This window comes from Neolamprologus multifasciatus, chromosome 5 (assembly GCF_963576455.1).
Source record: "Neolamprologus multifasciatus chromosome 5, fNeoMul1.2, whole genome shotgun sequence".
Classification (NCBI taxonomy): domain Eukaryota; kingdom Metazoa; phylum Chordata; class Actinopteri; order Cichliformes; family Cichlidae; genus Neolamprologus; species Neolamprologus multifasciatus.
This window is the reverse complement of record NC_140443.1, coordinates 3,680,848-3,693,890: the sequence shown is the minus strand read 5'-3', so window position 1 is coordinate 3,693,890 and position 13,043 is coordinate 3,680,848. Positions and strand designations below refer to the sequence as shown.

The window sequence follows — 13,043 nt, the reverse complement described above, 5'->3', positions numbered from 1 at the left end:
AAAAAAAAAAAAAAGACACGGAAAAAGCAGAGAACAGGTCGGCAGGTAAACTGTGACTGACGGGAGAGTTTCTGCATCCCAACAGGAAACTTCTGTGCTAAACAGCGCAGTTAAAGAAAAGCTGGTGCGCACGGTGGAGCATTTAGCAGATAAATATCTACATATTTCCCCCGGGAGCGGTAAAAACAAACAGAGCTGGAAGAGAACAAGTGTTCAAGCGCAGGTCAGCTACTAACTGGAAGGTTCCTGGTTCGATCCCAGACTCCTCTGGTCTGCTCGCCAAATATCCTTGGGCAAGATACTAACCTCATGTTAGTCTCCGATGCATCCATCGGAGTGTGAATGATAAATAGCAAGTATTTAACAACTTAGAAACTGTGATGGGTGAATGAATTAGTTTTATGAAGCGCTTTGAGTGCTCAGATAAGAGTAGAAAAGCGCTATATAAGAACCAGTCCATTTACCATTCTTTAGGTGGAAGCAAACACAAACTGTTTCTTTTTACTGGATATATATATATATATATATATATATATATATATATATACAGTGTTGGGGAGTAACGGAATACATGTACCGCCGTTACGTATTTAAAATACAAAATATGAGTAACTGTATTCCGTTACAGTTACTGTTTAAAAAGGTGGTATTTAGAATACAGTTACTTTGTTGAAATAAATGGATTACACAGCGGTACTTCCCTGTTTCATATTGTGGCGGGTCAGGACTGTTTGGGTTTTGTTTGACAGCTACGTTCTGTTGTTCCAGGCGGCAGCGTTACGGTTGCCATGGTTACAGGGCAACGCTCTCTCTCTGCGTGTTTCCTGGGTGAGAGAGGCCTTTTTGTTGTTGTTGTGCTAAGCTAATAGGCAGAATGCTACAGGTATAGCTCTAAAGAATGTAGCATCATGGGCAGTGTAGTCCGTGCTGCAGGGAGAATGGACTGCCATACACGTTATGTGTCTGTGAGCGAGGGAGGGAGAAAAAGGAAAAGTACGAGCTGTCATCGAGCAAAAACGGGAGCTGGAAGCATGTAAATATAATAATAACCACTGCAGCCAAGAAGAGAGCCTGACGAGCCCAGTTGTAAGTAAGCTATTAAGACTCGACTGTACACCGTGTTTGTGTTTTCCTCTGAAACAATAAGTTCCGTTGGAGCAGCCTTTCAACGCCTCTCTCTGTCTCTGCTAGCAAAGTTGACCCAGACAACAAAGTAAAGCTAATTTTTAGCTACGAGCCCGACACGAACCCACCGTATTAGCCAGAGGTCCCTTTACTACGGTTCGGAGCCGCGGACCTTCAGTAACAGTAATAAATCACAGCAATAGTACATTCATGTAGTTGTAAACAGCATGATAATATATTAAGTAATCCAAAGTATTCAGAATACGTTACTCTCATTGAGTAACGTAACGGAATACATTACAGCAGTGGTTCCCAAACTTTTTTTGCTGGGCCCCCCTTGTTTTACAAGAAAAATGTTCGCGCCCCCCCTCGCGCGCACGCACGAACACATCCTCCAACCACACACACCCATATTTTGCTCCATTGCGGTTTATTTCACACCTCAAATATTTAGTAAACAATTAAGCAAATACAAGTAATCTGCAATAAATTACAGGTAGTAAGAAAATAAACTACTAAGTCTTTTACGCTACGTCCACACCTACACGGGTATTTTTGAACACGCAGCTGTTTCGTCCACACGTAAATGGCGTTTCGAATCACTGAGAACAGAGATTTTTTAAAACTCCTTTTTTGCGTTTACGTGTGGACGAGGAATACAGAGTTCGTCACGCAATGTCAAAGGTATGTGCCTTTTTACACCTCACGCTGTGTGCACGTTATTGTTTACATGAGATGAATTGCAGAATGGCAGATAGAGACGAAATACTGTTAATCTACAGGTTTTACACGCTTACATATACACGCAGTTACTGTCCCTCCATTTAGAAAGGCAGAGGCGTCACGGTGTGATTATTTTACATGTAGTTGTTTTTTTTTTCCTGTGTAATAATATTCAACATTGCTATCAATACATTTTTTTAAAAAATCCGTCTGCAAAATGGGTTCAAAAACATAAACAACTGTTGGATGCTGTTTGTCCGTGATTTGAATCGGGGAACAAATTGTGGCAGGATGAGCCTGATGTTATTTGTATCCTGCTGTAACTTTACTGTATAAAGAGCTAACATCTCCAAAATGTCAGGAGTAGTTAGTCATTACAACAAGTGTTTGTGAACTACAAATCAAGAATGTGGGATACTGTTAGTCCGTGATTTAAACAGCCCAGCGCTGCTCCCAACGAAGGGAAAACCAATCCTGCAGGGAGACCTACCTCGGCACTTGTGCAGGTGAAACCAAAGGGAAGATTTGCTTCACCATAGAATGAAGTTGGTTTGGAAACATATTCAGCTATGCTTCATCTCCTGCTTTGCGTTCGTGTGGGCGCCCGTGCTAGCAGTGTCCAAGCGTTGTTTTGTTTTGTTTTTTCCCTTTTCATGCCGCGCCCCCCCTAGGGGGCGGGCCCCACACTTTGGGAACGTCTGCATTACAGAATACATTTTGGGGCATGTATTCTGTATTCTGTAATGGAATACATTTTAAAAGTAACCTTCCCAACACTGTATGTATGTATGTGTATATATATATATATATATATATATATATATACATACACATACATACACACACACACACACACACATAACCGCATTAACGCGGCAAATCTCAGTTAACGAGTTAACGCGGATCGCCCCGTGCGTGGGGCTGGAACGGCGCTAACGCGTTGACGTCGTGCATTTTTAAGGCATCTGGGAAAAATATCCGGACTAAAATCTGAGCCAAATCGAACATGCTGATCTACCTCCGTTGGTGACCCCTCAGCTGTGGCTTAGGGTCATTGCATTAACAAGGAGGCCAGGAGTTCGATCCCCGACTCCCCGTCAGCATTACCAAGTGTTCTTGATCAAGATACTAAACTACAAGTTGACCCAGATACATCAAAGGGTATGAATGTTTGGCAAAAAAGCTATTTATGAATGTGTGTTAATGAATGAGACCTGTAGTAAGAGTATGTTAGTAGAAAATGACTCTTTTGCCTAGCCATGGTTATTATATAAATGAAAAAAAGACAGTAAAATTGTTTTAATATTAAACAGTTATTTAATTACATCAAACATGAAAAAGAAAATCGATGGATTGTGATCATACACCTGGAGAAAAACGATCGCTCCATTCATGGTTGTTAAGGCAGATTATTCATTTAACAGCTGAAAAGAGTCTGCAAACATTACCAAATAAAACATTTATCCACTTATCATTAAATGTAAATCCAAACCAGGCAGTCAAGACATGTTTTGTTTCACTATGAGAACATGAGAGTTTGTTTTAGGTGTGAAGGTGGGCTCACCTGCTTTGTTTTTAGTTTTCTTGGTTCACTCAAAGCCAATTTGAGTGAACCAGTAATTAGAATAAAGTGTTGAAAGTCAGGACGACTGCCCCTGAGGATGCTGGGAGCATTAAAGGTGATGGTAATTTTGTTCTCCAGCATTAGAGGTGGAATATTTCTGGAGCAGAGCAGGAAGAACTAAACTTTGATGAAGCTAAAGACAAAACGAACAAAGTTGTGTCCGGATTTCTAAACGTTAAAGTAAAAACACAGAGAGCGGTGATTCTTTGAGTTGTAATGGTTTCTTTCCCTCTAATAAATTCTTGTTGATTTTCAGCAGGCACCCAACTCATGCTGAAGCCTAAAACTCAGATTATAGACCAGGCTTCATCACTGTGGGCGTCTTGTTTTCAGTCCAAATGTCCAGCATGTTTATTCTTTCCTCTCTCGAGGCTGAGGGTCATCATCGAAGGGTCAGGGGTCACGGAATGGGTGTGTGCGTTTTAATTCGAGGGTCACTGCTCATTCTGCTGTGTGTCTGTGATGGTGGAGACTGCGCCCTGGCCTTTGCTGACATCACTGATACACGCCCACTGACCATCCATCGACTCCTTCCACAGCGTTACCTGAAAAGTTCATAAATAGTTTAATAAATAAACTATAAATAAAATCAGAGTCAGCGCTCAAATCTAATTCAACTTATTCTTTAGAGTTAAATATTAGCTTTGAGAAACAGCCATAATATCCTGATTTGATAAGGTTAAAAAAAATAAGGGCGGAGCTCACTGCAGGTTGATAAAACCATATCAATAAAAACTCTTTTTAAAAATATATTCTTCCAGACTGTGGCATGTTTAGTTTGCACATAACCAAGTCAGACAGAAGGAAATCAAATTATATCGATAATTTTATGTGGATTTGGTGTAAATGTATATTTTCTACCTTGTTGTCTCCTCCTGAAACGGCCAGTATATTTCCAGTGATCGACCAGCTGACGTGCCACACCACATCGTTGAACTTGTGGAGCAGTTTGGCCGTCCAGGTGTTGCCTGCAGGGTCGTCACACGTCCAGATAAATACTCGTCCATCCTGGAAGAATGGAAAACGATTTTCCCACATAACCCCAGTGGAAAAACAGAAATGGTTTGATTTTATTCAAATACTTTTTTGCAAGCTGCCAATAACACTTGCTTTTATACAATACCACATTTTATGAAGCACTACAGATTAACCCTTTAAGACCTACCATAGAACCAAGTCCGCCAGAGCTTATATTATATTTTTACATGCTGTGGAGCCATTTTTGGGAGCATTTCAAGTTGCTATACATCAATACAACCATTACAGCCTAAATTTTAATAATATGTCTGCATTAAGTGCATAGTAATTACATAAATTGCAAAAAAGTGCAATAAACTACAAAAAAAATTGAAAATCGTTTTTGTTTTTTTAACATATATTTCTAGTTAGAGAAATTTAAGAGGCTTATCCCTCAAAACTGTAAATACAAAAAAGTAAATACAAAAAAGTTGCACAAAATAGTTTCCCACCGCAGGAAATTTATTTTGAGTGTCTTCATAGTTAAATTTTTCAGATACATCAATTTTTATATACTGCAGGAAAAACAAAAATAAATATTATAATGCAAATTTGCAAAAAAGCAGCATATGCATCAAAATAAACTATTTCCAGCAGTGCAATATGAGTCCTAAGCATCCCAGAAACGACACAGAAAGTCATAAAGTCAAACATGACTTATAAAAACACCAGTATAGGCTCATGAGGCCTTTATGGTAAAAAGCTACATTTCCGCAAAATTACGTCACTTCCGGTTTCGGGCAGGTAATGGCGGACATGCGATAGTTCGCGCTGACGTCTATTCCAACGTAGGAAGTGTTACAAACAGCTGATCGGATCGGCAAAGCGTGTTTCTGGAATATTATGTTTTTGTTGCTGCAAGTGCTTTTTATGCAGTTTTTGCAAAGCTATATGTGGAAGGAAACTGTGACCGAGGACAAGCTGATGGCATAAGATGTAAGTACAACTCCTCCGGTTTCATATGCAAAAAAAATTATTGCACTAGCTTACGTGGTTGCAGAGCTACCGGGATTTAAAAATAGTTACGCAAAACAGAGCGTGCCCACTCCGATCGGTTTTAAAGGGTTAATGTAACCCGCTTATGAACTGGTGGATCTTTAATCTCACACTTGACTGAACCGGAGGCACACTCTGGCTCCATCTAGTGGTGAAAAACTTGTACCCAAGTTATCAAAACTTTATTTAGAACGTCTGAATGAACACTTTATGTTTTAGGTGCTGGAAAGCAGAATCAATTGCATGTTCTGCATGTGTAATCACATCAAATCTCACCTGAGAACAGCTGGCAATGGTGCTGGTGGGAAGACCAATAGATGGAGCCCATCCAACATCTCTCACCCAATCACTGTGAGCCTCCAGCTTCTGATCCTCCTTCCACTGCCCATCCTCCTCTCTGCAGGCAGGAAGTATCAATCAGTGACAATTAGGTTTAAGAAAAAAACAAAAACAAAACAAGAAACGCTTCAGACCACAAGTCACCCTGAACCACACACTCATGCAGAGCTTTATTGTCTATACTTCAAGCAAGAAATGTATCTTCCTTGGATTCAGCCAGTTAGGATAACCAACTAACCCAGTGTGTCTTGTGGTTTGTGGGAGGAAGGAGGAGTACCCACAAGGGTACTGAAAGAACATGCAAACTAGGCACAGGAAGGCTCTAGCCACGTTTTTAAACCAGAAGCCTTTCTGCTGTGAGGTTCCACTCACCACTACCACACTTGTCACACAAGGATCACCATGTTTGTGCTGTGGTGACGTTAAATATCTAGATCAGTGAACTTTCCCCAGAGAACCGAAACTTTCTGAAGAACGAACATCTGATTTATGTTCCACTGAAATATGTTTGTACTCCTCAGGTTTCTTTTGTAGTGTTCAATGCTTCTGATTGGTCAAGTGTGCATGTCTTACACAACTATGTTATGATAATAATAATAATTTCTTAAATGCTTCTGAAACTTTGAGAGTGTTGCAGGAACACTGCCAGTGCTACCCATCAACCTCCTGGTATGCACCTATAGTATAAATTTGAAAATCCTTTGTGGGTTTCAGAAAAGTTGACCTTTGACCTTTTACTGAGATTAGAACATGTCCAAAAGTTTTAGTAGTTGCACCTATGGTATGAACTGTAAAATCCTGGGTGATTTCCTTCAGAGATTTTCAGAAAACACGAGCACTTACTTCCAGAGTTTGACCAGGTTGTCGCAGCCTCCGGAGACGAAGCGCTTGACGTAGTTTGGCTTCTGTCCCGATGGCTGATCAATCAAACTGCCTGGGACTATAGCGGGAGCCCAGCTTACAGCGTTGCAGCCGATCTGCAGCAGAATCACAACAGTGCGTTACATCCAATGCAGGATGCTGCTAAAGTGACATTTCAAACATTCAGAGCAGTTTGTAAGTCTCACAGTGTGAGCATTGCTGATCTTCTTGACGTCCCACTGCTGATCTCCAGTAAACGTGAGAAGGGAAATTGCTCCGTCTGAACTGCCACAGGCCAGGATTAGACCAAACTCATATGGACCCCAGCAGACTGAGTTCACTGTGGACACACAGGAGGAGACTCAATGAGACAGAGGCCTGAGGAGTCTATCAAATCTTAATGCAATAAAATGTGCTTCGTTATTTCGTGAGCTGACACACCAAACTGGTCTGTTAAACTTCTAATTCTACTGAGGACACAATCTACAACAGCGTATTTCTGAGGAAGGGACAAAAGAAACAAAAGAGTACAAGGAGGGGAAAAACAGCCAGAGGGACTCCAGATCAAAACACACTAACCTACTGAGAAAAATTCTCATAATCACTACAATAAAATTGAGCAATTCAAAAGAAACATAACATGTAAGATGCCACTATAAGGTAAAGTGGCTGACAGGTAGAGCCACAAACCCACAGAAGGAGTGAGGCGTCTGATAAAAGACACTGTGGTGAAGGGCAATTACAAAGTGGAGCTACAGAAATGAGGAACTAGAAAATGATGGTTAAAAACCATAACACTGATACACCACAAATAACAAAAAAGGTCAGTCGATACACAGACAGTGATGGCTGGATCTTCTTTTAAAAACACATTCCCCAACCCAGATTTTGTGTTTACACCTAAAGCAAAGTGATTTTCTTTGTGGTGAGAACAATAATGTGAATACAGGAAAATCCACTAAAAGTTAAAAATATTTAAATATATTTCATATATATTCAACTAGTTAGTAAAATTATTACATATACTTCAACTTTGGTGGCATTTTGCTATGAGGTTGGTTAAAAACCTAAAGTTTGAGATTCAGACTTCGATTTTTCCTTCTACCATTTAGAAAGACTGTTATCAACCTCTGAGGGCAGGTGGCAGCTGTTTTTTATGTGCATTAGATTAGATGAAACTTTATTAATCCCTCGGGTGGGTTCCTCCAGGAAATTCAGTTTCCAGTAGCAAAGTAGCAAAGCACCGAAAGAAGTTGCATGTTACAGATACATTAAGGGGAATGAGAGTAAGGATATAAGCATAAATACTGATCTGATACTGATCAAACACACACATCCACAAATGTGCAATAACACTAATGTGCAATAATCTTTTCTGGCATCGTTGTATTTTTACTCAGTTGTATAAAGCATTTGTATTCTATTTTTATCTTATTGTATATTTTATTCTATTTTATTCTACTGTATATAGTATTTTATTTTATTCTATTCTGTACAGTTGTGTACTGTATTTATTCTTATTGTATTCTAATTTTTGCTTCATAACTTTCGCGCTGTCCACTTCCTGCTGTGACAAAACAAATTTCCCACGTGTGGGACTAATAAAGGTTATCTTATCTTATCTTATACACCATATATACACATATATAGATTAAAGTTATATAAAAATGTAACAGTGCAAATGCAAATTCCTTGCTGACAGTTTAACCAAAAGGCATTTCCAGTGGAAACTAGCCGACATATCCTCAGCATAACCGTGTATATATTTCATTTTATTTATCGTTGCCCAACATTATACCAGTTTTACCATGAATGGTATGATATGGCCCAGCCCTATTATACAGGCACAAACATGTGGCAGGTTGAATAAGGAAAATGAATCAAAGGCCTTTTTGGTTCATTTCTGAAAAGCCTTGGACTGAGCACCCTGGATTTATTCTTGTATCCGTGGAGATCCAGTAAATGTCCTAAGTGTTCAATAAAAGATATTAAATGTATAGTGTTGTAATTGTAAATACAAAGAACATGAATTAAATGATCTGTGAGGATCTGGTCTTTTCTTGTGTGAAGCCACCTGCATGTATAAGACAAGAATAGAGATTCAACTTGTATCAAACCCACCTGACGACTCGTGTCCGGTGTACTCGTACATCTTGTCCCAGGATCCGTTCTCTTCTTTCCAAATAATGACTTTTCGGTCGTAAGAACAGGAAGCCAGGATGTTGCCGAACATTGGATGAGCCCACGCTACCTGCCACACGGGACCCTCGTGGCTACAAAACACAAGAGATGCAAATTAGTTCTGTTTTTCACTGAGTACCTGGATTTGTCACCTGGCAATTAAATTACAGCAGACAAAAGTGCCAACACGTTGTAACACTTGTGGTGATGAAATATAAGTAATTTTTTAGCTTTAGACTCTTGGTTTGCTCAACAAACTGAGGCTTCATAGTAGAGCAGGGCGATATGACCAAAAATATTTATCACGATATACATTTGAAAATTTTGATAACGATATAATTGACACTAGACAAAATATTAAAGCGATATAAAAAAAATTTACCGTGCAAATACAAACTCCTCGCTGACAGTTTAACCAAAAGGCATTTCTAGTGGAAATTGGCCGACATATCCTCAGCATAACCATGTATAATATCCACAAAACTTAAAAAGAGGTTAAACACACACAATAGGTAACATTATGCTGAAGCACAGTACGTATCACTCCGCCAGGCTCCGCCTACGATAGCCGTAATGCTCCAACAATCCATCAAGCGGTGCGGCTTCGTAGCTTAGCAAAGTCGTACTAAAACATTTGACAGATTTTCGAGCGCCGTGTACAGAAAATCGTTTCGAGGTCAGTAAACACAACCAGAGTTCATACATAAGGCACACAGGATTATAAGGGGCTCTGTCGATTTTCAGAAAAATTACAGGATTGATTTTAAGTGTGACTTATTGTTGTTAAAAACATGGTAATAACGACGGCCCGCTAGCATGCTCTACCAAAAATAGTGCTTTGTTGTGTATCTTACGGACGAAAGCTAAACCAGTTCCACACCAGTGAAGTTGCAGCATTTTTACAAACCAGTTCTGGTTCATCTGTTTCATTCAATGATCCGCTTTCGCCCTTCTCATTCTCTGTCACCGCCATGCTTTTTCTACCATGTGCATGCGAAAACAAAGGCACTGCACATGCGCGTTTATCCATATTCTATAACAATATTTCATTTTCTTATCGTTGCCCAACATTATACCGGTATTACCGTGAACGGTATGATATGGTCCCAGCCCTACTTCTTACCCTCTGAGGTCTGCCACAAGGATCTGCCCTCCGTTTCTGACGTCAAAGATCTTGACGGTGCGGTCAGAAGAACAGGTGGCGAGCCGAGTCCCGTAGTAGTCCATCTGGGCATCGTGCTGAAACAGAGCAAAATGTAAAAACCTGAGTGAGAACCTCCACCTCTACCTTTTAATTTAAACAATATTTTATACATTTTCAGCAACAAGTCAAAGTCAAAAGTAAAATGAACTTAAAAATGCTCCTGGTGATTGTTCTGTGATGGTTTAAACATCATCTAACTGAAAATAAAAAGGATAAATGCTGCAACAATGATTTAGTCAAAAGAAAATACTTTATTCTCTTAAAAGGGATAGTTTGGATACTGAGGAGCTTTTGCACATCTTCCTTTGCTGGAGAATCAGCCTTAAATCTAAATAATGTGCTTTCTGTGGCTGTAGTCAGCAGCCAAAGTAAACACAATAAATCAGTTTGCAACATTAAGAGTATTTTCACAGCTGCCATCAGACTGTTCTTTCCAACAGGGAAATGAAGCCATATCTATGAATGTACTGTATTCAAAACCGGCTTTGACACAAACAGTGTCGTTACCTCATTGAACATGTTGGTCTACCACTGCCCTCTTAAGTTACTTAATGTTATTGTGTCCCCAAGTCCTACAGCAGATGTACAGGTTACAGTTTATAACAAACGTACAGCTAAGTCAAGTTCAAATGTATCTGTGGCAACAGTCACAGGGCATCAGTGGCAAGTTGTTAATGATTTGTTTCTGAAATTATTATTTCAATAGCCTTTGCCAAAGATGGAGCTCAGCTCAATGTGCTTTATCATGTATGACTTAATGATCACAAACAACAGTGAAAATCACTGTTTGTGTGAATTAACACAAAACAGGTTCAGAGTGGGCTGATGATGTTCTGCTGTGTGTCGTCACCCACTGACAATCCTGGTTTTATTGTTAATTTAATCAACTCAAATGTTCTTTTATATGTAATTTAGTTTAGTAGTCTGGACTTTATGAAACATAGTGACATATAGTCATGTGAAAAAAGTCAGTTTAAAAAAAACTTTAAGTAGATCTTTGAAATAAACTTAGTACATCCTACTGTTTCTATGAGACGCTACATGTATTGGTCAGTATGTTAAATGCACAAGAGAGCACAACTGAACAGGTCTGGTTTGTTTGGAGAAAGCCTCGTCTCTCCCTAAAGAACGTGGTAGCACTTCTGGAATGATGTTCTTTGGACAGACAAGATCAGGTGTAGAAGTCTAGTGAAAACCAAAATCAGCGTATTAGCACAAACATCTCTGACCAACTGTCAGCACAATGGTTAAGAAGTGCTGATTTGGGCTTGCTGTGCAGCCACTGCACATGGAAACCCTGCAGTTACAAGTCGACCATAAACTCCTCTGTATACCAAAGTATTATATTTATTATTTATTTATTTATAAAGCTCATTTAATAACAACAGAGAGTTGACCAAAGTGCTGCACAACGTAATAATTAAACAGTGGCATTAACAGCAACAGATAAGAAAATTAAAAGAAAATTAGGATAAAAAGAATTGGTAACTCTCGTGCAGTATAAAAAGCCAAAGCGAAAAAATATGTTTTAAGATGGGATTTAAAAAGACTGACAGTTGGGGCCTTTCTAATGTGGAGAGGTAGATCGTTCCACGTTTTCAGTGCCACAACCACAAATGCCCAATTCCCTCTATGAAGTATCCTAGACTTGTGTAAGGTAAAGAGTAAATGATCACTTGATCAAAGGCCTCTAGAGGACATATAAAGCTGCAAAAGGTCAGACAAATAGTCTGGTGCCTGACAATTTAGCGCTTATTAAGTCAAAAGTAAGATTTTTCATTTTATTTTAATTTTGCACTGGAAGCCAATGAAGAGAAGCAAGCACCAGGGTAAAATGTTGGTGTCTCTTCACACGAGTCAAAAGACGGGCTGCAGCATTTTGTACAAGTTGGAGCCGTGCCAAACTGGACTGACTGATACCAACATAAAGTGAATTACAGTAATCCAGTTGAAATAAGGCAAACGCATGGATTGCTCGTTCCAAGTTTTTAAAGGATAAAAATAATCTCACCTTGGATATGAGCCTTAATTTAAAAAAGGACCGCTGAACAACTGAATTAATTTGTTTCTCAAATCTAATTTTGTTATCCAAGAAAACCCCAGATATTTTTTATTCTAGAGTCAAATGTGAAGTCATCAGTATGACAGCTAAAACTTGACTGAAAGAGGGTTGTGAATTAGGACAATGATCCTAACAGAACAGTATCAGTCTCTGATGATCAGCTAGCAGTGTCAGATCGCAGCAATGTCAGTTTGTTACAACTAGGTTTAAGGACAATGGATGACACGTTACAGTGATAATATTTACTGACGTTTCATTTTACACATGTTTGTATCTCTAGTTATCACGCGTAAAAGCTCACTTACAGGTACTTAAAACAAGAAGGCTAACATCAGCTGTGATTAGCAGCTAGTTTCGGTTAAATTAAAAAGGGAAAAAAATGGAAAACTTACAATCATGTCCTCGTGAGAGGTGTCCACAGTGTTAATAACGGAAACCTGAAATGAACAAACATTATATAATCACAAATACTGCACATGAATTAAAATGTTCATTGATTTTCCTGCTACTACTAGCCACTTTGCTAAGGAGCTACTTGGACTTGGGCACGTCAGCAGCTAACGGTAACCGGGAAAATGCCACAAATGTCAGCGAACAGCTTCACCGGTGACCTAAATGCAAAGTTATCAAACTCACCATGACCGTGACTGAAACCCCGAACAACACGAGTAATCCTCCTTTTTAAAAGAAACCCGGCTTCACCGACTACTCCGACGTGGCAACAAGTAAGATAACCGCTTCCCACAGAGTCCAACTGCACTTCATACCGGCGGAAACAACAACCAGTAAACAAGTGTTCCGCATAAGCGTTTTGACGAGATAACCTTAACCTTATTTAGAAGCTAAATATGAACACATTCTAAATAAATTAAAATCCGATCCCTCCCAGATTAGTGAAATATTTTTTAAAA

General features: G+C 39.3%; 1 protein-coding gene across 1 annotated transcript; it reads right to left on the bottom strand.

The window, feature by feature from the left end:
* Positions 1-3,420: 3,420 nt before the first annotated feature.
* Positions 3,421-12,916, bottom strand: sec13 (SEC13 homolog, nuclear pore and COPII coat complex component). Its single transcript, XM_085161329.1, has 9 exons — positions 12,769-12,916; positions 12,525-12,569; positions 9,990-10,105; positions 8,807-8,958; positions 6,892-7,025; positions 6,668-6,801; positions 5,762-5,882; positions 4,334-4,480; positions 3,421-4,017 (listed from the first exon to the last, which is right to left on the bottom strand). The coding sequence occupies exons 1-9, from the start codon at positions 12,769-12,771 to the stop codon at positions 3,907-3,909; spliced, it is 963 nt and encodes a 320-aa protein (XP_085017455.1). The 5' UTR covers positions 12,772-12,916; the 3' UTR covers positions 3,421-3,906.
* Between the last annotated feature and the right edge of the window lie 127 nt (positions 12,917-13,043).

Bases quoted from the DNA above. Each gene is read 5' to 3' on its own strand.
- sec13 (XM_085161329.1), bottom strand. The intron at 10,106-12,524 runs GTAAGTTTTCCA...GCTCTGTTTCAG, and splicing joins CCTCTCACGAGGACATGATT to CACGATGCCCAGATGGACTA. The intron at 5,883-6,667 runs GTAAGTGCTCGT...TCCTGCCTGCAG, and splicing joins AACCTGGTCAAACTCTGGAA to AGAGGAGGATGGGCAGTGGA.